The 27524-nt window shown below is 42.2% G+C and overlaps 2 protein-coding genes across 2 annotated transcripts in view; one reads left to right on the plus strand and one right to left on the minus strand.

The window, feature by feature from the left end:
* The window catches only part of dda1 (DET1 and DDB1 associated 1), a 36567-nt gene extending 24833 nt beyond the window's left edge, over window positions 1-11734 (plus strand). Inside the window, exons 3-5 of the mRNA XM_034180123.1 lie at window positions 1253-1304; window positions 9714-9775; window positions 9972-11734. Coding sequence (XP_034036014.1) covers window positions 1253-1304; window positions 9714-9775; window positions 9972-10076 — 219 coding nt within the window. The 3' untranslated portion in view covers window positions 10077-11734. The remainder of the gene's footprint in view (window positions 1-1252; window positions 1305-9713; window positions 9776-9971) is intronic.
* Window positions 11735-17438: 5704 nt separating this feature from the next.
* ano8b (anoctamin 8b) overlaps window positions 17439-27524 on the minus strand; it is a 216655-nt gene continuing 206569 nt past the window's right edge. Inside the window, 1 exon segment of the mRNA XM_034180124.1 lies at window positions 17439-18338. Within this exon segment, the coding sequence (XP_034036015.1) occupies window positions 17592-18338 (747 nt within the window). The 3' untranslated portion in view covers window positions 17439-17591.

Genomic DNA, 27524 nt, shown 5'->3' on the forward strand with positions numbered 1-27524 from the left:
TGAACATGAAAAGGAGAGATCTGAGTGCTGTGGATCAGCATTTAACTTGTTACTCCTCCATTGAAAGACAAGGATCTCCTCCGATCTCCGGTGCTGGGTAAAGGCGGTGAATTTGAAAAATCCACCCAAATGTTCTTATGTCTGTTCTTTTCATTTTGTTCTACATCCTGTCGATGAAAACTTGACCTAAAGTGCACGTAGAGGGCCGAGTCTATTTGCCCGGTGGCTGGGTACGCAAAGCCATGTCAAAATGTCTGTTCGCCTGATTGTCGGCTGAATAAGGCACAAATAGTCTATTCGCCCGACTACAGTCATGCCAAAGTCTTGACATATTGCTGAAATGGTGATGGTGGGATGTGGCTTTCTGCCCCCCCCCCCCCAAATTTGTAAAATTTAACTGTTTTGAAGTTGTTGTTTTTTTTGTTTTTTTTATCCCACTTTCTCTGCGATTCAGCAGATGCATTTCAGCTGGAGGTTGAACATGCAAGCCTTGCAGTCAGTTTTTTTTTCTATTTTATTTAAGTTAGTGTTTGTGAAGCTTCGCGTGTTGCTCAAAAAAGTGTAAATTAAAAATTGAAAGACTCAGTGTGAGTCTGTGCCAAACACAGAAAGAGTGGACTTCTGCTGAGTGAATCTTCTTTCAGAGACTGTTTGTCAGTGTGGCCGGGGAGGGAGCTGTGACTCGCCCGGTGTGAGGGGAGGGAGCTGTGACTCGCCCGGTGTGAGGGGAGTGCTGAACCCCTCACACTGGGCAGAGAGAGCCAGCAGCTGGCCACCGGGCAAATAGCCACTCCCCACATAGAGCGGAGAGCAGCCTTGTTTTTTTAAAAAAAAATCAAAGACACTGTTTTGCTTTGAATGCGCAGTAAGCTATTTCAGATGATCGGCGTGGACCATCTTTCTCTTAAAAGGCTTTACTTTAGTGTGTGTGTGGCGTTGGAAAGATGTAGCTTTTGGTGCTACATTGGTTAGTTCTTACACAACTTATGCGCATGCTCTAGTCTTCTGTTTTTTGAGGACATTACAGTGCCACACACAGGCCTGGCATATGTACTACAACGTTAAACGAAGCTTCGAGGCACAGAATTTGTCTCAAACATTTTTTGTAATTGAATTATTCGAGTTACTTGACTAATCGTTTCAGCCCTAAAATCCACCTTTGATTTTCTGTAGCAGCTTAAGTAAAAAAGAAGGGAGACGCTGAAGGAACTTGCTTTTACTTTTCTTTCTTTTTTTTTCATTGTGTTTATAGAATCGGAGACCTTCTGTGTATCTTCCGACCCGTGAATACCCTTCTGAACAAAGTAAGTGCCAACCTGTAGCAGAAACCCTGAAGTCAAATCTATTGGCAAATGTATCGTCAGCCATATCGCTCTTATTGAGAACCACTGAGACGCCCTTGTTTTCATCATTGATCACTTAAGTATTACTATAAGTGCATGTGCAAAGTATTGACAGGGCTTCACTTTTTCCACATTTTTGTTATGTTACAGCCGTATTCCAAAATGGATGAAATTAATTTTTCCTGAAAATTCTACACACAATACCCCATATGGACAATGTGAAAAATGTAAATTTATTTTTTTTTGCGCTTTTATTCCTAATAATAATAATAATAAAAGAAATCACATGAACGTAAGTATCCACAGCCTTCGCCATGACTCTCAAAATTGAGCTCAGGTGCATCCTGTTTCCACTGATCATCCTTGAGATGTTTCTGAGGCATGTGAGAATTGCGCATTTTTGCGTATTTACGCATTTTTAAATTTCTGCCAAAGTGTTTTGCGTGAGTTGTACATCAGTCTGTTCTGAAGGTGCGTGTTACATGTCATGAGAAAACATTTTATCATTACGACAGTCATATGCTTCTACAGTACTACTGTAAATGGGCACGAATTGCCGTAAAACGATCAAACTTGGAAAAAAAAACTTGCTTTCTAAGGGTGCCAAACCGCAGCCAAACAAAATGATTCAGAATCTGTGGAAAGACATACTTGAAAGGGACAAAACGTGTGCTAAGGCTAATCAGTTTGTCATCATTAATGTTATCATTTATACCTATCAATATAAGTAAGTAGCTCACTGTAGACGTTAATTTTTGCGGCTAACGAGCCAATGAGCTTACAAAGATGACTGTCCCTCTTCGTCAGCATCAGAATCAGGCACAACGTGCTTCCTTCTCAGATGCTCCTGCACCACCGTTGGACTGCAGTGGAAGGCAAGTTCTGCCTTGCAGATTTTGCATTGCACGATTTTCTCTTTAATTTGGTTAAAATGCTCCCAAACCTTTGCGCGTCGTTGCCAGCTAGCCATGATATTGTTTGGACATAACTTTTCTGGTGACATCATGGGTGACCCAGATTACCACTACTGCGCATGTGCATCAAGGGCAGAAAGGCAGCAGAAGGTACAGCGGCAGTTTTGAGAGAAAAATAAAGCTTAAAAAAATAAACAATGGCATTGATTATTTAATAGTCAATGACGATTTTGATAGCTGATGTAATTGTGACTAGTTGACTAATCATTTGTCTATCACGTTTGCCCTGTTTGTCTCTCACGTGCTTGTTTCTACAGCTTAGAGTCCACCTGGGGTAAATTCAGTTGATTGTACAGGATTTGCAAAGGCACACACTGTCTACATATAAGGTTCCACAGTTGACAGTGAATGTCAGAGCACAAACCAAGCATGAAGTCAAATGAATTTTCTGTAGACCTCCGAGACAGGATCGTCTTGATCCACAAATCTGGGAAAGGGTACAGAAACATTTGAAGGTCCCAATGAGCACAGTGACCTCCATCATCTGTAAATGGAAGATGTTCAGCTCCAATCAATCAATCAACATTTATTTATAGAGCACTTTACAGCAGCCAGAAGGTGTCCAAAGTGCTTTTCAGTAAAAACACAGATTCACACAACTAACAATAAAACACACATACATTAAATTTAAAACGGTACATAAAAACAGAATGTGTCACCTCCCCACTGTTGTTAAAAGCCCACATACAGTGAGGAAAATAAGTATTTGAACACCCTGCGATTTTGCAAGTTCTCCCACTTAGAAATCATGGAGGGGTCTGACATTTTCATCTTAGGTGCATGTCCACTGTGAGAGACATATTCTAAAAAAAAAAAAAAAAATCCGGAAATCACTTCTTTTTTTTTTTTTTTTTTTTTTATAATTTATTTGTATGTTACTGCTGCAAATAAGTATTTGAACACCTGTGGAAATCAGTGTTAATATTTGGTACAGTAGCCTTTATTTGCTATTACAGAGGTCAAACTTTTCCTGTAGTTTTTCACCAGGTTTTCACACACTGCAGCAGGGATTTTGGTCCACTCGATCTTTCAGGTTTGGAGTTTCAGCTCCCTCCAAAGATTTTCTATTGAGTTCAGGTCTGGAGACTGGCCAGGCCACTCCAGGACCTTGAAATGCTTCTTACGGAGCCCCTCCTTAGTTGCCCTGGCTGTGTGTTTGGGGTCATTGTCATGCTGGAAGACCCAGCCGAGACCCATCTTCAATGCTCTTACTGAGGGAAAGAGGTTGTTTGCCAAAATCTCGCAATACAGGACCCCATCATTCCTCCCTTCAATACGGTGCAGTTGTCCTGTCCCCTTTGCAGAAGAGCACCCCCAGAGAATATTTCCACCCCCATGCTTCACGGTTGGGATGGTTTTCTTGAGGTTGTTCTCATCCTCTAAACATGGTAAGTGGAGTTGATTCCAAAAAGCTCTATTCTGGTCTCATCTGACCACATGACCTTCTCCCGTGCCTCCTCTGGATCATCCAGATGGTCACTGGTGAACTTCAAACGGGCCTGGACATGTGCTGGCTTGAGCAGGGAGACCTTGCTGCCCTGCAGGATTTTAAACCATGACAGCATCATGTGTTACTAATGTAATCTTTGTGACTGTGGTCCCAGCTCTCTTCAGGTCATTGACCAGGTTCTCCTGTGTAGTTCTGAGCTTTCTCAGAATCATCCTTACTCCACAAAGTGAGATCTTTCATGGAATCCCAGACTGAGGGAGATTGACAGTCATCTTGTGTTTCTTCCACTTTCTAATAAATAATCATAACAGTTGTCTTCTACCAAGCTGCTTGCCTGTTGTCCTGTAGTCCATCCCAGCCTTGTGCAGGTCTACAGTTTTGTCCCTGGTGTCCTTAGACAGCTCTTTGGTCTTGGCTATGGTGGACAGGTTGGAGTGTGATTGAGTGTGTGAACAGGTGTCTTTTATACAGGTAACAAGTTCAAACAGGTGCAATTAATACAGGTAAAGAATGCAGAATAAGAGGGCTTCTTAAAGAAAAATTAACAGGACTGTGTGAGCCAGAATTCTTGCTGATTGGCAGGTGTTCAAATACTTATTTGCAGCAGTAACATACAAATAAATTATTAAAAAAATCATACATTGTGATTTCCGGATATTTTTTTAGATTATGTCTCTCACAGTGGACATGCACCTAAGATGAAAATGTCAGACCCCTCCATGATTTCTAAGTGGGAGAACTTGCAAAACCGCAGGGTGTTCAAATACTTATTTTCCTCACTGTACATAAGTTTTTAACTTAGATTTTAAAAAGTGCTAGGTCAGGAATGGTGGGCAAATCAAGAGGTAGCTTGTTCCACAGTCTGGGGCCAGCTACCACAAAAGCATGATCACCCCAGAGTTTATATTTTTGACCTCGGAACATCGAAACAAAGCTGGCCAGACTCCCGTAATGTCCTACTGTAAGTGCGGAGAGTTAAAATTTCAGACAAGTAAGAGAGTGCGAGGCCATTAATTGTTTTAAAAACAAACATTAGGTTACAATGTCAGAGCTCCAGCATTCCTCTGTGGAGAGATGAGAACCTTCCAGAACAGAGGTCTTCAACTCCAGTCCTTGACGGCCAGTGTCGTGTAACTTTTACATGTGTCACTGCTTCAACACACCTAAGTCAATCAATGAGGTCATTAGCAGCACTCTAGAGCAGGGGCGTAGGTTTGCATATGGACAAAGGAACACCTCCGTTTCGGAGTGTTAGAGGACAAGTTTGGACATGTCCAGCTCTCCACAAGTTCTCTTATACTCACTCGACTGGTAAGCACTGAAAGCCGAGATAGGCATGTCCAAACTTGTCCTCTAACACTCCGAAACGGAGGTGTTCCTTTGTCTCGCTTCATCAGCGAATCGGTCGTGATGCGCGAAGCCTCCGCGCGGCTTTCCATGACAAAATCTCTTGTTAAAAGTGAAATCTGCCAGAAAATGGCTGATGTCCAGCTCTTGTGATAACCAGAGAAAGAGCACACAATGGTCTCGTATCCACAGAACCATCAGCTTAGAAATGATTCAGTGGTTTGTGCCGCGACGTCGCAGCTCGGAGCGTGGCACACCGACCGTCCTTAAAGGGGTCCTTAAAGCTGTAGTTAAAGTCCTTATTCTCTGTGAAGCCCGTAAAAGTTTCACCAAAAGCCAGATAACTTTTTCGAATGGTTTCCAGGTGCCAGTCTCTAACAGCTTCTGAAAAAATTGAAAAAAAGTCCTTTTCATTCCGCCATTTCCAGACAATGAAAATCCGACGAGGGGGCAGGACCACTCCTTCCACAAGGCGTGCTCACAGGCGAATGACGTCACCGACAGGCGTGGAAAAACTCACGCATGCGCACGAGGGTTCAAGCATGTCTGATGTAAAAACATATGAATGAAATCCATATAGTTTTTAAAAAAATAAAAAGGGCCGTTGCTTTATGGACACACCACGTATAGCATACTGTTGGAAAGCACGGGTTCTTGGCTTGCTGTCAGTGTTGAAATTTTTCAGAGTGAGGGCTTACATGAGAACTTACGGTAATGAGAATCAGCGGCGCACTAGTGTGAAACGTCCGTGTTTTTCCTCTGCGTTATGACATCACAGGCTTATGTTTACCGTAATACACCATATATCATTGTAAAGCTTTTCTTTTTTGCAAATTAGGTTGCCAGATACCGACAACTGCATTATTGATGAAGAGAATAGATTATACATCTTGATTGCAAAAACTTTTTTTGTTAGCTCCACAAGTATTTTTTTTTGTTGTTGTCTTGTTCTCTCAGGTGTAGGCCTATAGAATAGATTTGTGATTTTGGGTGCAATTTTGTTATTTAAGCTATTTGTTTGTTTACCTATACACTTAATAATGTAAATAAAGTATTAAATTACTCAGCATTATGTCGTCATATGTTATGTATTATGCTGTACTTGTGCGTCTAATGGTATGAGTGGGTTAGGGGGTGGTGGTGGTGGGCCGGGGGGTGGGGGTGGTATTGTGGTATTGTCCCTACCTAAGCTGAGACCAAACCTACGCCCTTGCTCTAGAGAACTTGACTACATACTCAGCCATTTGATTCAGGTGTGTTGGACCAGGGACACATCCAAAAGGTGCAGGACACCGGCCCTCGAGGACTGGAGTTGAAGACCCCTGTTCCAGAAGGACAACCATCAATCCATCAATCAGGCCTGTATGGTAGAGTAGGCAGACGGAAGTCACTCCTTAGTAAAAGACACATGGCAGCCAAACTGGAGTTTGCCAAAAGACACCTGAAGGACTCTGAGACCATGAGAAACAAAATTCTCTGGTCTGATGAGATAAAGATTGAACTCTTTGGCATGAATGTCAGGCATCACTTTTGTAGGAAACCAAGCACCATCCCTACAGTGAAGCATGGTGATGGTAGCATCATGCTGTGAGAATGTTTTTCAGCAGCAGGACCTGGGAGAGTAGTGAAGATTGAGGAAAAGATGATTACAGCAATGTACAGAGACATCCTGGATGAAAACCTGCTCCAGAGCGCTCTTGACCTCAGACTTGGGCAACGGTTCATATTTTAGCAGGACAATGACCCTAAGCACACAGCCAGGATATCAAAGGAGTGGCTTCAGGACAATTCTGTGAATGGCCTTGAGTGTCCTAGAGTCCAGACCTGAATCTGTTTGAACATCTCTGGAGAGATCTGAAAATGGCTGTGCACCGACGCTCCCCATCCAACCTGATGGAGCTTGAGAGGTGCTGCACAGAGGAATGGGCAAAACTACCCAAAGATAGCTGCACCAAGCTTGTGGCATCATATTCAAGAAGACTTGAGGCTGTAATTGCTGCCAAAGGTGCATCAACAAAGTATTGAGCAAAGGGTGTAAATACTTAAGTACATGTGATTTCTTAGATTTTTTTTTTTCTCTTTTAATAAATTTGCAAAAAGTAAAAAAAAAAAAAAAAAAAAAAAAATCATGTCATTATGGGGTGTTGTGAGTAGATTATTGAGGGGGAGGGGAAATAATTTACTCCATTTTGTAATAAGGCTGTAACATAACAAAATGTGGAAAAAGTGAAGTGCTGTGAATACTTTTTGGTTACACCGTATTAAGGGTGTTTTTGTGCCTAATAGTTTGTTTGGTCTATAGCAAAATGTTGCATTTTTACCCTGGTTTGATTTGTTTTTATGCATCAGTATTTCCAATCTGACCAAAGTATAAATGGAATCCATGTGTGAGCGCTTTATATTCAGGGGATTTGTGTCATAGTGATGCTTGCTGGAGTCCGAAGCAGCAGTAATTTCATAACTATTGCTACAAGTCCTTATACGAGGTCTGTTAGAAAAGTATCTGACCTTTTTATTTTTTGCAATAACGTTATGGATTTGAATCACATGTGATTGCATCAGCCAAGCTTGAACCTTCGTGCACATGCGTGAGTTTTTTCACGCCTGTCAGTTGCGTCATTCGCATGTGAGCAGACTGAGTGAGCACTGGTCCTCCCCCCTCGTCGGATTTTCATTGTGAGGAAAACGGCTGGAGCAGCGCTGCATCAAATTTTTCCAGACACTGTGAGAGACAGCCAGGTGGACACCTTTCGGAAAATTCTGTTGGCTTTCAGAGACGATTTCATGGGCATCACACAGATTAAGGAGTGTTATAGCCGGTTTAAAGATGGCGCACAATGGCGGAGGGCGCGCCACGCTCCGAGCGGCGATCGACAGGCTGAAACGACCAGATCATTTCCAAACTGAATGCTGTGTTGATCCAGGACGTCGTCTGACTACCAGAGAAATGGCAGAAAAGGTGGACATAGCACTTTTCCGGCACATTCCACTGTTACAGGAGATTTTGTCATGAAAACAGGAGCAGAGGAATTCGCCACGGAGCCGCTAATGCCACGGAGCCGCTAATGGCGCGGAACGAAAGCACCTCCGTGTTGGTCTCACAGGACATGTGACATGTCCAGATCTTTGACAATTTCTCGGATACTCACTCGACTGAAAAGCCACCTAAAGCCGTCTGAATTTTCCAAATGGTGGAAGAGCTGGGCATGTCCCGTGAGACTTCCAACACGGAGGTACTTTTTGTTGTGCGCCATTACGCGGCTTCGTCCTGACGCACGAATTCCGCCGCACGTCTTTCATTACAAAATCTCCTGTAACAGTGTAATGTGCCGAAAAAGTGCTATGTCCACCTCTCTTGCCATTTCTCTGGTAGTCAGACGACGTCCCAGATCAACACAGCCTTCACTTTGGAAATGATCTGGTCGTTTCAGCCTGTCGATGGCCGCTCGAAGCGCGGCGCGCCCTCAGCCACTGTGGGCCGTCTTTAATCCGGTTGTAATGCTCCTTAATCTGTGTCATGCCCATAAGATCTTCACCGAAAGCCATCTGAATTTTCCGAATGGTTTCAACCTGGCTGTCTCTCACAGTTTCTGAAAAAGTTTTGATGCAGCAAAGCGGCAGTCGCTCAGCCATTTTCCTGACAGTGAAAATCTGCCGAGGTGGCTGGACCACTCCTCCCACAAAGCGTGCTCACAGGCGAATGACGCAACCGACAGGTGTGAAAAAACTCACACATGCGCACGAAGGTTCAAGCTTGGCTGATGCAATCACACGTGATTCAAATCCATATGGTTTTTGCAAAAAATAAAAAGGTCAGATAGTTTTCTAACAGACCTCGTATATATTTTTAACCCCTTAACGCCCATCGTCGCATATATGCTACAGTCTCTGACTAAAATATGCAACTTACCAAATTGACCTGTATGCCCGTTGTTGCAAATTTGCAACATACCATCATCATTATTATTATTATAACATAAAGTCATTACCAGAATACCCAATATTACTATCTAGTTTTTGTGCAAAAGTGAAATTAATAATCTCAACATTATTTACCATCTACTTAAAGGCAAAAACACACAAAACATTTTTTTATATACAGCTGTATAAATTCGGGCGTTAAGGGGTTAAACATGATGCTATAATAAGGACTTGTGAAAACTCAACTGTTATTGGTAAGTAGTTGAACACTTCATGCATCACTATTCGTTTTTGTGGCTTTTCACAAACTGTGCAGTTGTTTGACTGGAAGAAAATTCATTGTTGCATGTGTGAACCACATGCAAACTGGTGGTTCACTCTGTGACATCTTTCATACAGCAAAATGAAATTTACAAATAATACAATATGATATATTTCTGACCACAAAAAACTGCTCCAGAGTTGGTCTGGGGCTGCACAGAGATCACCGTCTCTGAGTGTGAGGACTTTGTTCGCACTTGCCCAAACTAGTCACGTCTGTTTAAGTGGACTAAAGTGGCTTAAGTGTGAAAACACCCAAAGAGTTGTCTGGTGTTATCTGTTGCCGTTCTTCAGATGTTGTACTCTGAGCTGATCAGTACTGAACATAGCTTCAGTAAAATCTGTTTTTATTCACAGTTATTGTAACAGAGAAAACAAACATCCTGCTGCGTTACCTCCATCAGCAGTGGGACAAAAAGGTGAGCATGCTGTTGCTCTTTGTGCTTTGACTTGGTGTTATTCAGTGCTGATTTTATTTATTTATTTTTACAACCATATGATATATTATGTGGCCCTCTACAGTGCTTTTTTTTTTTTTTTTTTTTGAACAATTTAATTGTAATTTAAATAGAATTTCCTGATCGTACTGACTGTTGTGATACTTATGTGAAACAGAATGCAGCAAAGAAGAGGGAGCAGGAACAAGGGGAGGCAGACAGCCCAGCACCTCCAAGGAAGATTGCCAGAACTGATAGCCAAGAGATGAATGAGGACTCATAAGTGTGCGAATGTGTTTGTGTGCGTGCGCGAGCAGGTCATAGCCAGTATCAAACAAATGGCAAATAATAATCCCACCTGAATACAGAGTTGTGGTCTCTGTATTGTGGCGGGATGCTTTTCCTGACACACGCCACCAGAAGAAACAGGGAAACTCCCTCAGCAGAAGCTAAAGAATGAGTTCCAGGAAGTAAATTCAGCCTGAAAGTGTTTTTGAGCCCCACTTCTCCAGCATCATTAGTAGACTGTTTACGTCAGAGAGGGAACTTGTGTGGGTATTTTTTAGGGATGTTCCGGTTCGTGTACCTTGAATACTAAGTATCTGCTTGCACGTAGTTGCCTGGTATATTTGTTTTCTTTCCATGTATGTTTTTTGCACAACGTACTCATGAGCACGCACTCGTTTGTTTGCCAGGTGAATAGCTGCAATAAGAAACTCCAGGAAGTAGCCCAGCTTTCCTTTGATCTCCTGCAGTATTGTTTCTGACTCAGTAGTTAACTTCATTGTTTGTGGCATTTCACTGTCTTTTTTGCTGCTACTGCAGTGGCTGTTCCTGCTATCCCGGCACAGCCGCAGTCGCCAGCATCGCTCGCTGGGCCGTGCCCGTCGTTCTCCTCTGCTTCCACATGCACTCCACACGGATCATTTTCTTTTACACTTAATTTCCAGCTGTAGCAAAATGTTAAAGGGCAGATTTCGCATCCAACAAGCTGCTGCGCCAGAGACGTGCAGGTGGAAATTATTTATTAGCTGAAGTGTATGTGGTGGTGTGTCTCAGCTTTCTTAACAGCATGTAATAAGCTGCTTGTGATACCTGGAGTATCCTGAGTAACCAAAGGATTTGAAGTGTAACAGATGTGATCATGCTGATGCATCATGGAGCTCCCTAATTATCCCAATTCTCCTCATCAATCAATGCCAACCATCCGTAGCTTGCTGTTGATCTGTCCTCGTGTGGATTAACATTTATTTGTGCACATGCGGAGTTTGTGTGTGTGTGGTGAATGAATGGCAGAGTAAATTTTAAGATTAGCAATGGACTTGATTGATGAAGCCAGATGTGACTCCCTCCCTGTGAGGGGGGATTGGGACAAAAAAAAAATTCTGCTGGTACATGACTTGTATAGCCTTCTGTCACCGGGAGACTCTTAGTTTTTAATTTAAGTGTTTATATTTTAATTATTGCAATGAGCTTCCTGTCAGCCACCGTGCCCACTCTCTGTTTCACTGCCCACCTTCAACGACTTGGGGCATTGCAACAATTCTCCACACTGTAACAACAGGAAAAAAGGAATCCACTGTGAAGAACAGCACAACGTAGAAGAAAGACATCCACACAATGAGACAATAGTGAATATACATGTTTGGGGACTCTGTTCATTAATTTAAATGTGGATGATAAATATTTTTACACTTAACCACTGCCTTGTGGATAATTGAGCTTTATGAGAATTGGTTATTTCGTGGATTGCTCAGTTTTCGCTGTCTTTTCATCAAAAGATGTGAATTAAAATAAGGACAAATGTTTAATTAGAACTGTTGTGTTCAGATGTACAATTGCACAACTAGGTAAACAGCACAGATTGTGAAGACAGATATGTTTGGAAAAGGGTTTAAAATACATTTACTGGTGTAAATAAATGTCAGTAGCAGATTTGGATTTTTCAGTGGAATAACTTTGTGTCTGCCTTTTTGTAAAATAATACAATCCCTTGGATACTGTAGAGCGACCCTGGTGGAGTGTAGACCTTTGACACCTGGGTCAGTAGTGACGTGTTTGTGGATGGTATATTAGCCTTAGAGGCCTTATAACCTGTAATTATGGTTCTGACCCATTTGCTCTCCCAGTTCTGGGCCTAGGAGAGCTCCTCTTTATGCGGTCATTATGGAGGCCCTGCATGGTTTTTGTTTTTTTTTTTCCTTCCTTCCTTCTCCCTGGGCCCCCAATAGCTGGTTTACGTGAACACGCGTGCTTCATGTTTTCAGCCACATAACACAAAATAAGCATACACAGCAAAGTGCAGCCATCCTGCTTGTTCCCCCCTTGAGATTCCATTTTTACTGGTGGCATTCTGCACCAACAATTTTTTTTGTTTGTTTATTATAGATATGATTTTTAAATGCCAGTCACATTAAAGCCTCCTGTCCTATCAGTTGATGTGGCATTGTGGGTTGTCGGTGTGTTCAAACCAACAGTGTAAATACAATTTGTTTTTGATTCGTTAAGCTTCTGCTCAGACGTTCTACGGCACCCTAAGCCTTGCCCCCATCTTTGTGTTAGTTCAGTTATCTCCTGTTTAGCTTTGCTGAAATAAAACCTTATTTGAAACTTTGAAATTTGTCATGTGATACATGCATTTGGTATTTTGGCTCTCACTTGAATTGTAATTCTTAAAGAAAAAAGACAGTTTTCTGATATCTGTACTTACAAGGCCAATTAAACAGCTACAGTCACATCTAACAGTGGAATTGTCAGTGGGGTTTTATTAGAATGATGCCGGGGGGATCCCCCGGTTTCCATTTACATGCAACCAGGGGCTGTAAAACAGTCCGACAGAAAGCTATAAGAAACTATAGAATATAGCTGTCATTGGCTACCTTTTTCTGTAACAATCTGCATCAGTCATTGAAAACCCCAGAAGGGCTGACCACTAATCTGGACCTTGTGTGTAGAAAGAGTTGCTGACCACTGCACTTTGTTTGCAGGAAGAAATGGTCAAAGCAAAGTACATTTCAAATTGTTTTATTAACTAGTTTCCAGGTATTACAAAAATATGACAAAATAAATTAAAAGAAATAAATAATCCCATTTCTCAGTGTTTTTCTTTAAAAGATCTTTTCTGTAAGTACAGCGGTACATTGGAAGAGCATATGACGTTATTTTCAAGTGAGGCTAAATGTCATAAGTCCGAGGTCGGGGTGGGCAGGTCAAGTCTTACTGTGAAAATCTCACCTATTCGTATCCATTCTTGGAACCAGAAGACTTATATTTACTAAATTCTCTTTGCCACCCCACAGATACCACATTGCATGGCTAGTGCTTGTAAATTCTAAGCCAAACCCTAAGAGGACATGTCAGTTTGATGCAGCCAAACCGTCTCAGCTGCTTTCCTCAACTCGAACGACTGTGCTTTGCCCGAGGAAGAAGTGTGACGGTGCCTTCACTTATATGAAGATGAAGCCTTCCAAGAAAATCCAAAAACAATCCAAGATATACCAAGTTAACAATTGAAGGTTCCTTTCTGTGTCAGACTCTTATTGCATCATAGTTATTCTGCCCTAAAAGGAAAATCTGCGAGAATATGCTCAGCTACATTTTTCCAACTGTAAGACAGCTCTGATCTCCAGTACGCTGCTCGGATAACTGTCGCGTGAACAGTGACTGGCCGTTGAGAATTCATGTTCCATTTTGCATATTGCCAACAACGACCTGCTTTCGATTCACTTATTGCGTTTAATCTCCATAAGAGGAACTCTAGTCTTTTTGCATGTCTGTGGAAGTACATTCGTCTTCCTTTCAGTGTGTGGCTGAAGGAGGACTTGACATATTGTAAAGTTGTAATGGACACAATGAAAGCAACAGAAAATACAGAATACTATTTGGGGTTGGGGTCTGTGTTGTCATCAGGACTATTAATCACTCATCTTCAACCACTTACTCCAATTTGGGGTCACTGGGGGTGCTGGAGCCAATTCCAGCAGTCATAGGGCGTGAGATTGGGTGCACCCTGGACAGGATACCAGTCTGTTGCAGGGCCACATAGAGACAGTCACCTGCACGCATACCTACGGACAATTTGAACTTTCCAATTTACTTAACCTTTATGTCGCTGGATGTGGGAGGAAACCGAAGCACCCGGAGAGAACCCACAAGGAGAACATGCAAGCTCCCCACAGAAAGCCCACATGTGGGAATTGATCCCATGACCTTCTTGCTGTAAGCCAACAGTGCTAACCACTAATCCACTGTGCTGCCCCAGCTTTTAATCAATTATTGACAAATAATGGAGGGAAATGACTGCCCGTGTGAGAAAGTCCACAGCTAAAATTCAAAGCCATTTTCTGCAGTCTAACCAGATTAAACCAGCATTCTGTTACTCCAGATCTGTTTAAATCCAGATCAAAACAGCCTTCAACTTTAAAACTAAAGCTAGTGTGTAGCATTTGGTGTCATCTAGTGGTGACATTGCATATTTCATTACACTGTCACTGGTCATGATTCTGTTCATGCTTCTTTGATGATAGACTCATGCTCCCTTACCTTCTCTTATCTCTACAAAGAGACAACTGTGTGTGTCCATCTTATGTCCACAAATGCACCTCAGAATTGAGCCTAACGTGGCACACATATACTTTGACATATGGGGAGTGACGTAGGATATTGAGCACTTTAGTAGCAGTAATTAAGGGGAGAGACACTTTGGTGCTACATCATCATTGGAAAGTGTGCTAAGAGGTTGTCATACTTTTCTATTCTCTTCTTTTTTCTTTAAACTTTTTAGATCTTCATTTTTGCTAGTAACGGTAGCGTAGTAGTAGTAGTAATAGCAATAGAAGCGGCCTCTTCTTGAGGCAACTTTAGTCGTGTCCTAATAGTTCTCTGAAATCCAGGATAAGTGGGAGGTGATAGCTTTGTTGGTGAAGCTGAAGTTTTCATTTCAAAATCTGAATCAAACCAGCCCCGGGCCGGATTCTCAGCTAGTAAGCAATAAGTATGATCTTATTTTCAAACTTTTATCCGGCACTAGCAACCAATAGGCAGTGTATACGGGAGTAACTACTGAGTCCTCATCTTTTGTTTTCAGTTGTCTGGATGCTCTGCAAAATGGGAAAGGCGGACTAAACATGTCCCTTTTGGTCTACTGTACCAAAATGGCGGCCCCCATAAATATATGAAGGAAGCAGGCAAGCGCACTGACTCATTGTTGCAGGTAATTCTATGCTAACGAACACATCATCAGGTCATGAATGTTATATTCTATTTCTTCTAATAAAGGCCTCTAAATCCTACACACTGTAGTTTTAAAGATTTTTTTTTATTATTATTCTTTCAGTGATTTAATTTTTAAACTAGTTTATGCTTGAACAACAGTTTGAACAGGATTTCTCACTGTCTCAAAGCCATTACAACAGCAACAAAATACTAATATATAATTCAAAGTCATTTCAAATATGCTTCAAATATTTTTGAAACGGTTCGGTTTCACTGTCACAATAAACATGAAGTGTTAAACTGATCCGGTCTACACAGACAGCAGCAGCTGTTCAACACTTAAAAGTTTTAACACTGGTGCTAAATTTTGCAAGGGCACGGTGCATAGAATCTGACTGGGGTGAAAATATGGGGTCCGGATTGGATTTACAGATAAAATTACATCTTGCTGATATTGCCAAAATCCTTAGCAGAGGTGGTGGTGTGGAAATGCATAGTTAATGTTGTGTGTCAGCTTTACAGTGTGATGGCCTTTTAAGCGTCTCGATGCTGTCCATCTCTACCTTAAATAGATTCTCCGTTCAAAGTACTCTAAATTTCATGCACCTATCGCTGGACAAACGACTAACATTTACTTCAACAGCACATTCTGTTGTTTGTAATCTGGCACCATCTGCTGGAGACCCTGCACAAGTGAAATATTGGACTGCTTCTCTAATGGAAAAAAAACACACGTTTGACAGCTCATATAAAGTATCTTAGGAAAAATTACTACCCCTTTTGTTTTTGTTTGTTTCTAAATCCAGTGATGCAACTGACCGCTTTCACAACACTGTGCAGCTTTGTGTTTGCTGTGATTCTAACAAATTATTTTGATCATTTCCATGTCTTTCTGATAAGTTTTTGTGTAAGCCACGCTAATACCGACACCATGCATGCTTGACTGTGGTGCACTGTAAATACACACAGGTGGACTGTACAGTCAATGCACATTTAAAAAAAAAAAAAGTTTAAATAATTTGAAAAACTGAAATAATCAGTTAACACTTGTGAAAAGCTCGAATGTACTGAAGAAGGAAATAAAGATCCAGCTTTTGCATAATGTAATGAAGCTGGTGTCTGCTGTCTCTCCTGCAGAGACATGCATTAGTTTGTGCACAGGACTGAAGTACTTAGTGCAGATCTTATAAATTGATGCTTGCCAGTGTGTGGGAATAGTCTTGAGTCCCAGATGGCAACCACCCAGGCAACTGTTCTATCACAACCTCGAGAAAATAATCATCTATCTGCCACAGCCACCTGAAACATGGGCGTTTCCATGCTGTTGTTTAGCTCCTGGGGTCCTCAACACTGAGACACCTGCCTCTTGGATCATGCCAGAGTAACACACCACATGGCCAAAATGTCGAAGCCCATTCTCCCTCATAATGTGTGATACTCCTCATTCCAGTCTTCCTAAGTAACCACTTGTTTGAAAGAAAATCATTCCAGCGGTTCCCAGAGAGACCGTGGTTCAATGACATCCAGTCAGTCGTAGCCTTCGGCCACTGGTTAGCATCCAAGCACTGCGACTCTAAAGACTTGGACCTTCATTCACCTGCAAATATAAGAATCCATAAGCTCTTCCCAGGTGTCCTTCGATCTAAAAGGCTGAGGACCCAGAGTCATCTATGTCACTGCCGAGATCCATGAACCTCTCGACAAGTTCAACTCATTCACCACATACAGATTCACTTCTGTCCAGGAAGTCACTGAACTCCAGGACAATCACAAACCCAGATACCCTGATTCTGATGGGGAGGTCAGCTTTTTCCGCATCTTTCTTCTCACTTTGCTTTCTTGATGAAAAATACTGGTACATGACAAACCTGATACAGCCTCAGGATGAGAAGAATCACAGACGTCACCTCTGCTTTCCAAATCAAGCTGCTGATACACACTATTTTAAGGGAGTTTTTGTGCGGTGATTAAAAAATTGCTGTTTGTCAAACACTGATATTGCTTTTTCATCTTTCTACTTGAATGTAGAAAGATTCCCCCCCAAAAAAAACTGGAAAAAAAAAAAAGAAATAAGACTTGTCTAATGATCACTTGTGACTGATAACAACACCTATCAGTTTTTTGATATGCAATCTGTCGCCCTTTCATTCCAAAGGGTTTCCCTCCACAATAAGCCAACGGGTCCTAGTGGGAAAAAGATTTTGCCTAGAAACAAATTCAAGAAATGCAGCTTTCGGCATTAAAGGCTTAAAAATATTAGAAACGCAGCTCATGCATTTCATTCATTGTATTGCAGACAAGAAAGGGTTTGATATCATTTTGTGTATGTTTGTGTTCGGCCATGTTAGAATTGCTTACGTCTTTCTTGTAAAGCCTGTATTCTGTCTCTCAGCAAAAACAAAAAGCAAACCATCACAGCTCTCATATTTTCTTCTCTACATCAAGTACCCTTTAGTACTGGTACCCGGGGGCCTGTGACAGCACAGTGTTGGCCAGGCTCTTCCTCACAGTAAACATCACTTCTTCAGCTGATATGTAACTGAAGCTGTTGTGGGTTTTTTCTCTGTCTTTCTTTGTTAAGTTGTTAGACTTTAGGGCCAGCCGAGGTCAAGTCGGCTGAATGTTCATTTTCAGACCCATCTCCTCCAGGCGAAGGGATTTCATCTGGAACACCGTTCAGGTCAGACCTGGAAGGTTGCTTTTCAGACATCTGATCAATCCTTGACGATCCTTCGCCAGACCTGTGTGGCTGAGTGCCATTCACACACGGTGGCCCCCCCTCAGATTTCCCAAAATTAAACAGTTTTCCAGGGTTGAAGGCTTTGCTGGGTGACTGAGAACGCTCCTGAGAGCTGCTACCTGATGACGATGAAGATGATGAAATGGCATTAGGTGCTGTGGCCGCCCCAGCTGCAGCACAATCCTTCTTGTTCTCAGGTGACTTGAGGAATTTGAAGCTCAGGAACCCGGGCAGTTTGGGCTCGCTGCCCGTGGGTGACTGAGGGGAGCGGGCCCCCGAGGAGAACTTACTCTGCAGTGGGATGATCTGCTTCAGCTTCATCACGTTGTTGTTGGCCAACAGAGAGCTGGGCCTCTTGGGCTTGTCCGGCCCGCCGCTCCCTCCCACTCCTCCCCCTCCACCCCCACCCGCGGGGCGTGATTTGCTGCTGTGACTTTTCTCGTGATGGTAATCACCAGAAGAGTCAGCTTTGCTGTCGTCCCGCTCTCTTTCCCTACGGGCCATGTGCTCTGCCTGCCTCTGACGCTCCTCTTCCTCCCTCTTCCTCCTCTGCAGCTGTTGGTAATGCTGCTGTGCCTGCCGCTCATGTTTCTGCAGTGGAAGGAAAACACAATGACTAGAATCAGTACCAGCCCAGCTAACCGTTACCACACTGCAGTTCTACCTGACTAACACGTGCAATAGTGCACCAAGAGTCTCTTTTGCTTTCGTACTGCAGCAGCCTGGTGTCATTTAAATACTGTCAATTACACAGATTTCCACACAATGTACTTCCGTGTTTCCCAGAAGTTTGTTTGCTGATGCATTTGTGCTTGTGTCTTCTGTGACATAAATGTGTAAAATAAGTAGTTTAATTCCAAAAGGAACGTTGCAGTATTAGGTATTCTTCGTGTAACCCATGTTAAAACATGAGTTGAGTGAATGAGTTAGAAGCAGCATAAATAAATAATTTTAAAGCTCCATAAATGAGTTTGAAAGATAAAACGATCCATTTCATGTAAATTAATTCATCAGTTAATTAGAAAATGTTCATACAACAATGATTTAGGGTTTAAGATTAAAAGTACGACGACCAAAAATTTGTCACCGCCCTTTAAGGGATTAGCGATGCTGCACGGCGTCTGAGTGAAGCTCAGTCAGCACCTGAGAGAGAGAGAGAGAGAGAGAGAGAGAGAGAGAGCAGAAGACACGTCGGAACGAACGAGCAGCAACTAATAACCAGGAAGAGAGTGAAAATTTGACTTTGCGGATGAAAAACATAACTTACCTGGTCGGGAACTGATGGGGAATCACGAAAACTAAGCCACACTGGTTTTGGTGAGTTTTGTGCCTTCCTTTTTTTTTTTTTTGGTGAGGAGCTAACGTTAAAACGTAGCTGTTTGCAAGGAGATATTCCGTCATTAACTGGTCACGGTTAATATTTTGAATTTACGAAGACTGTGAATGCTCTGAAAGATGTGTACAGTAGTTAATGCGGGAAGTGGAGCTGTGACTTCAAAGAGGCCGCTCCGCCGCCATTTTCGAAAAAACCTCGCAGTAATGTTACAACTCACTGTGGAATAGTTATTTGTGTAATTTGATGATTTAAACAGATTTATTATGTTCATGACCTGTTACGCAGGTCAGGTTTTTTTTTTCCTTGCTGGTTCGAAGCTCGGTCGGAGCCAGGATTGATCTGCTACGTGCGGGCGTGCACGTGCCCAGATGAGATTCAAGATGGCGAGCCAGATCCAGACCTTCAACCCATCATCTTCATTGCACCAGAGGGGGAGTCTCTGTGCATGGTGACTTCTTGCCGGGGTGGTGAGAGTATCCGGAGTTAATTAATTTTGAACTGAGCCGAACTAAGGACCGGTTGAACTATTAACTTTGAACTGAACCGAACTGAAACTTTTCACTGAATGCATGAACTCATATCTGAACCTGAACTTGAATTGGAAGTGTATTACTTTCCTTTTCCATGTTGGATTTATGATTTTGAATGTGATTTGAGAAGACTGTGTTCACTTTGATATGATTGCGAAGCTGTAGGTGTTGCACATAAAGTAAAGGGGAAGAGTCAGCCCAGGAAACAAAATAAGGATTCTAACATAAGTGCAACCTAGGAACAAAAGGACTGGTTTAGTCCAATTTATTTTAGTTTACTAGAAAACTGGCTGAACAAAAGGGTACAAAGAGGGTGGAGACACTCCCTTTTATTATACTTTCTTTAATGTTAAGAGCTCTTGAACATAGTTTGGTTTTTTGTTTTGTGCTTTTTGATTGTTCAGTGTATGGTATTTTTCATGCTTGTTTACAGTAAATTGTTAGCCTTTTGAATTTAAAACAACGGTCTCTGGTGTAATCAATTCTGCTCCCCACTCCTTAGAACCTAGAACTGGTCCAGTAGCACAGAAAACGGTGTGATATCGGTGTTACATTCGTGTAGGCTTACTGATGTTGCACTTATGTATGTAAATCTATCCGTGCGTTTCAAACATTGTAACTGTCCCTGCCTACCCTCCCTACTTCAACAATCTTTACAATGGCACGGTCATTAAGAAAGATGTCCACTAGAGGGGACTGCAGACCACCTTGAAAGCTTCAACATCAAACATGCCAATGGTTGGAGACATTGTGAAACTGTTTCTACAGCAAAAGAAGAAAAAAAAGGTTTAGGCAGCAGTTGCTGTGGTTTCCTTTTTTTTCCACACTTTGGCCTTTCTTAAGTTTCACTTTAGTTTTCAGCCATTGTTCCTTGGTTTTGTTTTCAGTCAGTTTTTCATTCCCTTTTAGTTTGGTAATTACGGTTTGTTTTAGGTGCCACTCACCCCAGGATTCTTTGTGGTTTGATGTTTCACTCTGTCTCTCTGTGTGTGTTTGTAGGCATGCTCCTGTCACCTGGTGTTCCTCATCAAAATCACCTCACCTATCACTTGTCATCTCATTACATGTCACTATTTAAGTTTGTCACTGTTCTGCCCTCACATTGCTGGGTTATTGTGGTTCCCCGGGTCCTGTATGCTAGGAGTTAGTTCTATGTTTGCTCCTCTCCCTGTGTCCCTGTGCTGCTGGTACACAAATCTCCTCCTTTGTTTATGATCATTTAGATTGTTACTCTGTTTTGGACTCTCATTATCAACTTCAGTTTCAGTAAATATGTTGGGAAGGTGTCGTAGCACGGACCCACAACAGGGGGCGCAAATGAACGGACAATGAGTAAGCCAAAAGGTAATTTAATGTTGTGATAATACACAACGAAACGTGCAGTAATCTTCAGTCAATAAACACCAGGTGACGTGTGGGCAGGTTCGAAGATAGAAGACCCCTGACGAGAGAGAAGCCGCGTCCCACACGGCTTCCACCACCAACGGTCTGAAGAACACCGGAGCCGCCGAGTCCCCAGGTGGCCTCTGTCTTCGGCTGTCGACCCTGGTACTGCTGGCAGAAAGCAGAGATATGATGTGTGAGTCCGCACACTCAGTAATTCACAGTCCAAACACAGGAGGGAGCACCTCCAAATCACACACACTCGTGCAGCTCCTGGTCAACCACTTATCTGAGATGGGGTGTGAGGCAAAGCCGTCGCTGTCACACCAAACGCCAATCCTCTAGATAAGGCAACACTCCAGGAAAACGGCTGCAATAGAAGTTCAAGTTATTACACACACAGTGTTAGTCAGCAGAGAAATTACCTTGGTACTGGTAGTCGATTTCTCGGCGAGGAGGTGGAGTTGCAGTCAGCTTTTATGGTGGTGATGATGAACGAGTGACAGCTGCTGCAGGGGATGAATGACAGCTGTCACTTCTAGGTCTGGCGCCCTCTCGTGCTTGGAGCCCGCACTCCAAGCAGGGCGCCCTCTGGTGGTGGTGGGCCAGCAGTACCTCCTCTTCAGCGGCCCACACAACAAAATAAACTTTACTTTTTACTCCTGCTGGCCTCTGTCTGGATTTTCTTGGTTCAGTCCTTCTGAAATCATAACAGTGGTGTAGACTGTGATGGCCTGTGCAGCCATGAAACACTCACTCATCTTAAACTGCTTACTCCAAGGGGGGCTGGAGCCTATCCCAGCAGTCACAGGGCGCGAGGCGGGGTACACCCTGGACAGGACACCAGTCTGTCGCAGGGCCACATATAGACAAACAAACACAGTCACACCTACACACACATCTATGGACAATTAGTTTCCAATCCACCTAACCTGCATGTCTTTGGATTTGGGAGGAACCCGGAGCACCCGAAGGGAACCCACACAAACACGGGGAGAACATCCAAACTCCACTCAGAAAGGCCAGAGGTGGGATTCGATCCTATGACCTTCTTGCTGTGAGGCAACAGTGCTAACCACTAAGCCGCCAGTCATGAAACAATTCATGACAAAATTATATACGTATAAAACTGTTGTCAAATTATTCCTCCAGTGACCATGGTCTTTTTCATGCCCTTTTGCTGAATGAATGAATTTATTCAGCAGCACACGCATAATCCAAAACAACAAACAAACTTACAACAAAAAAGAAAATGGATTGACAATGCATCCGTGTGTCTGAAAGGGTATAGGCAGAAGCAAAGCCTTTTAACGCCTACCCCTTTAACCAAAAGTAAAATGATCTAGTCATCAGAAAGGAGTGAAAAAAATAAATAAAACCCAACTATTCCCACTCCCATTTTCAACCACTTCAATCTCTTCAACTTAAAGGACAGAATCTGAATGCTACCAAGCAAATTTACAATTACAACTTGGCTACACACAAAACTCATCCTTCCTCAACAGATACATATCTTGAAAACATCATGTCTTTATATTGATTTTTAAACTGATTGATATTTGGACATCGTTTGTATGGAACCCTGTTTGCGCCACTTGAAAAAAAGTTTTTTTGATTAATTGCGAGATAGTATCTCACAATTCTGACTTATCTCACAATTCTGAGTTACTATCTCGCAATTATGGCTTATCTCACAATTCTGAGTTACTATCTCGCAATTCTGACTTATTATCTCACAATTCTTAGTTACTATCTCGCAATTCTTAGTTACTACCTCGCAATTCTGACTTATCTCGCAATTCTGAGATACTTTATGTTACGAAATGCATTGCCCCCTACAGCTACATGGTCATTCCATTCGATTATTGAAAGCTATTTTTGGTGTGGTTTCACAAACAGTGAGATTTGGACACTATTACATGAGGAGGATGACACTGAAATAAGCCTCCGAACTTTACAAAGAACTTTGGCAAGGAACCATCTCTGGCACAGGCGAAATAAAACGGATGTTGTCGAGGTGGCGGAGTTCATCCATCAGCAGCTACAGATGTTGGGTCAACAACACGGCTACAGATGGATGCACCAGAAGTGCTGGATGGCTGGCATAACCACGGACAGAGAAACTGTCCGTCTGTTAAGAAGACTCATGGATGGTGGTGGCGTAGATTTACGAGCAAGGCATCGCTTGAGACGTGTTGTGCCGGATTCAGCACCCCTGCCGTGAAAAGCACCCCCTTCGCGGGAACGCGCATTTGAACCTCGTTGCCTTTAAACTCACATTTAACAGCACAGATACACAGTTTGCGCAACAAAAACGTACACAAATCAGTATGATCCTTATTCTATCTCACGTCTCCAGATATGTGGGAGTGAACAGAATATGTTCATATTTACGAGCACTAATTGGCTGGTTTTGTTCAGTAGGAACGAAGCGTCTGATATTATCATGTTTATTTTATGACGTTTCATCACACGATGGTGTTTGTTTTAGTGTTTATTTGTTTAAATGATTTTAATTTTATTCATTGACGTTATAAATGAATATGCAGCTTGAATCACTGTGGAACGTTTGAGGACCCTGTTGAAATTAGCGTCATTGTATATGTATTATGTCTGTATATAATATATTAATTTATTCAGAGTATCCTAATCATCATCAGAATTATTATTATTATTATAAAAATGTACACAAAACAATGGTTATCATTCCATGTAATAGTAACTCAGAATTGCGAGATAAGTCAGAATTGTGAGATAAGTCAGAATTGCGAGATAGTAACTCAGAATTGTGAGATAAGTCAGGATTGTGAGATACTATCTCGCAATTAATCAAAAAAACTTTTTCAAGTGGCGCAAACGGGCTTCCATACGTTTGAGTTCATCCGTCAGGTTATTCCATAGTCTAGGGGCACATATGGAGACACAGAAACCTTTCCTGGTCGTCCGAGCACCAGCAATTTTAAAATGATACAAGCCCCGTAAATTATATTTTCCCTCTCTCTCAGTAAAATATTCTTGAATTCTAAATGGCACTTGTTTATTTTTCACTTTGTGCATTAATTGAACAGTCTTGAACAAAATCATATCATGAAGTCTTAATATTTGAGATTTAATGAACAATGGCTTGGTGTGGTCTCGATAACCTACATTATGAACTGTCCTTAATGCTCTTTTTTGAAGAATGAATAATGGTTGCAATGTAGTTTTATAATTGTTGCCCCAAACTTCAGCACAGTAAGTCAGGTAGGGTGCAACCAATGAACAATACAAAGTATGTACTAGTGCTCTGCTCTGCCATCAAGAACATGCTTTGCTTTATTTAATACTGCAATACTCTTTGATACCTTCATTTGAATATGTTGAATATGAGCTTTCCAATTAATTTTTTCATCAATAATGACACCTAAAAACTTACTCTCTTTGACACGTTCTATGTTTACCCCTTGTATATTTATCTGAATTTGCATCACTTTTTTTTATAATTTCCAAATAACATGAATTTAATTTAGTTTTAGACCAATTTAATGATAATTTGTTAATATCAAACCATCTCTTTAACTTTATAATTTCAGTTCCTAAATCAGATAATTGTTGCAGATTTTCTCCTGAGCAAAACAGGTTTGTGTCATCTGTAAAGAGAACAGCTTTAACCAGATCTGAAACTTTGCATAAATCATTAATGTATAAAATAAATCATTTTGGGCGCAACACAGAACCCTGGGGAAGCCCACAAATGATGTCCAGATATGAGGAACGTAGTCCCCGAGTTTAACAAACTGCTTCCGGTTTTGTAAGTAGCTTTTAATCCAACTTAGAGCAACTCCTCTGATCCAAAAATGTGTGCGTAAATGAGCCTCTAGATTGATTCAGATAGGGGTGGGGAAAAATATTGATACACAAGATATTTTACAATGCAAGAATAGATATTTAAAGTTCAGAATGTATATAATTCAAATTCACTTGCTGGCTGAAACAATTAGCAGAAGGCACATCATCTGTTTCAAACATGCATTAAAGAAAAAGAATGGTGGACCATGAGGAATTTCCCCAAAGATCAAACTGAGCTCTGATGACAATTTACTTAACAAAGCAGCATCCAGACAGTGCAAGAATTAAGGATGGGGAGAGTCTTTACTGATATGTTTAAAGTTTGAGGTGTGTGGCCTGGTCGTGAGCCAATCATATGGCTCATTGAGTGGTGGACTGAGGTGGGGTAGGCAAGCAGCCTTGGCACAGTTCTGCTCAAAGCAGTCCGCTCATCTGTATGAATGGTATGCTTCAGGAACAGAGGCACAACACAGCATCCAATTTTCACTTTGAGCATGGAAAAAATAATTGCATGATGCTCCTTGGCTGACATGGTGATACACCAACTAAGCAGACAGCCCAGCTCTAATCAACTATTTTTTTACCACTATTCATGGAGCCGTGTCCGGAGTTAAAGACACATTGACATTTCAGGGAGTCTCCATAAATGCGGTCCTGTTGGCTTCATCGGCCTGAGACCTCCAGCACTCACTGGGTCAGTTCACAGCTGAGTGTGGAGTGGCTGGGATGACGAACAGCACTTCTAAATCCGAGGGTCTCAGCAGGAAACCGATGGATTGCCTACTTTGGGTAGGGAATGAGGTCTTGCCCCAAGTGAAGGAGTTCAAGTACCTCGGGGTCTTGTTCATGAGTGAGGAGACGATGGACTTCCTGTTCCCAGGCTACATTAACGACCTTTGACTGGAGAATCCCGATGTGTTCCCAGGCCAGTGTGGAGATACAGTTGTGCTCAAAAGTCTACATCCCCCTGTTCTTAATACCGTGTGTTGCCCCCTTTAACATCAATGACAGCTTGGAGTCTTTTGTGGTAGTTTGTGGACGAGGCTCTCTGATGGTGAATCTGCCACTGAATATGTCTTGGACTTTATTTACACCAATTACGCAGAAATACAAACAGTATGGCACTCAATGGTAAATCTGTATGGAGTAGACAGTTCTCAAAAAGTAACTGTGAAAGAAGGAAAGCGTGAGGAAAGACACCCAGACAACCCGGAAGAAGTTATAGGCTTCTGTGGAGAAATTGTGTATACTGCAAATTTTGCATTTTGCATCACGACTCTTAGGGCCCCTTCACACATAGTGCGAATTTGTTTGATTTGCGCATAGTGCACATGAAGCAGGAATCGTATACAAAACATGGTAGCTGCCTCATACACCTGTTGCTACAACTATTTGCGCACACCAGTGGCTGAAAGACAGAGTGTGCGCTATAAGAGCCCATCAAACCCTCTCATGGCAGGTGTCGGCCAAATTCCAGGTGCCACACACAAACATCTAACACTGCTCACATGGCACTTAGAAAATGTGTGGCCATTCACACTATTAACACGACAACTGCCAGCAGACAATCATCGTGAAGGTGGATGTGAAATTTGTCTAAGTGCCCCACGAGTGTGAAGTTACCGAGTTGCCCCTCCTCCCCCGGCAGGCGAGGAATCTCTCATCTGATCACAGAGTTACATCTTGGTCTGTGTGCTGACAGGACAGGGGGCGTGGCTGGCTGCCCACAGCTGTTGAGACATCTCATGGTTGTGGACATCACAGCTGCAGCACACGTCCCATGTTTTGACGGAAACGTGTGTGTGCGCGCGCTTGTGTGGAAATACATAAAAACATCAAAATGGACAGTCAGTCTGTCTGGGCCGTGAGGGCGTGCACAGGACCAGGACAACCCAACATTGCAACAAATACGCCACTTTCATTCACGTATCAGCAGAAATACATCGTACCAAACGCCATTTGGTCAATTATCACAGCATTTTTCTTTTTTAGAAAATACGTTTATCTGCTTTTGATTTTAGCCATTTCATGCTCCTGTTACAAGACAGTGATTGTAGCGCAGTGGTAATGTTTAAGTTTGGTAATCAGAGTGTGCGGGTTCAAATCCCGTGAGTGGCATTTTTTTTTTTTTAACTGTGGGGTTCTGTATTACGCCCCCTTTTATGTATTATTTATAGCAACCCAGTGATACACAAGCTCTAATTATACAGCTGTTTTTTATTTTGGTTTCCTCCACATCAGCGGCGTGCATGCCTGCCCGCCTGCGTGATGTTTCATGGTTCACTTGTGCGAGGGTTAGGGTTAGCTCTACCACTCACAGTGGTAGAGCTAACCCTAACTCTGAACTGTACGTATATGCACTATGTGTGAAGGGGCCTTTAGCTTCATAGTGGAGTAGAGCGGACAACGATATTCTTTCACCAAAACAGATCAATTGCCTTCTGGCAAAATCCTCCTCTATACCACTTCAACATGAAGCTGTATAACTAGTGATACAAAATGCAAAGCTCTGAACAGCCACATAACAAATTATTAATGTCGGTTGCTCGGTCTGTACGGGAATATCAACTTAATAATCCTTTATTAAGAACAGGGGTATGTAAACTTTTGATCAGGGTCATTTCGGTAGTTTCTGTTGTCATTATGATTTAAAAAGAGTAAATACATTTGTTTGACAATAAATGGCTTCACCCAACCACA

Source organism: Thalassophryne amazonica, chromosome 10 (assembly GCF_902500255.1).
Source record: "Thalassophryne amazonica chromosome 10, fThaAma1.1, whole genome shotgun sequence".
Classification (NCBI taxonomy): Eukaryota; Metazoa; Chordata; class Actinopteri; order Batrachoidiformes; family Batrachoididae; genus Thalassophryne; species Thalassophryne amazonica.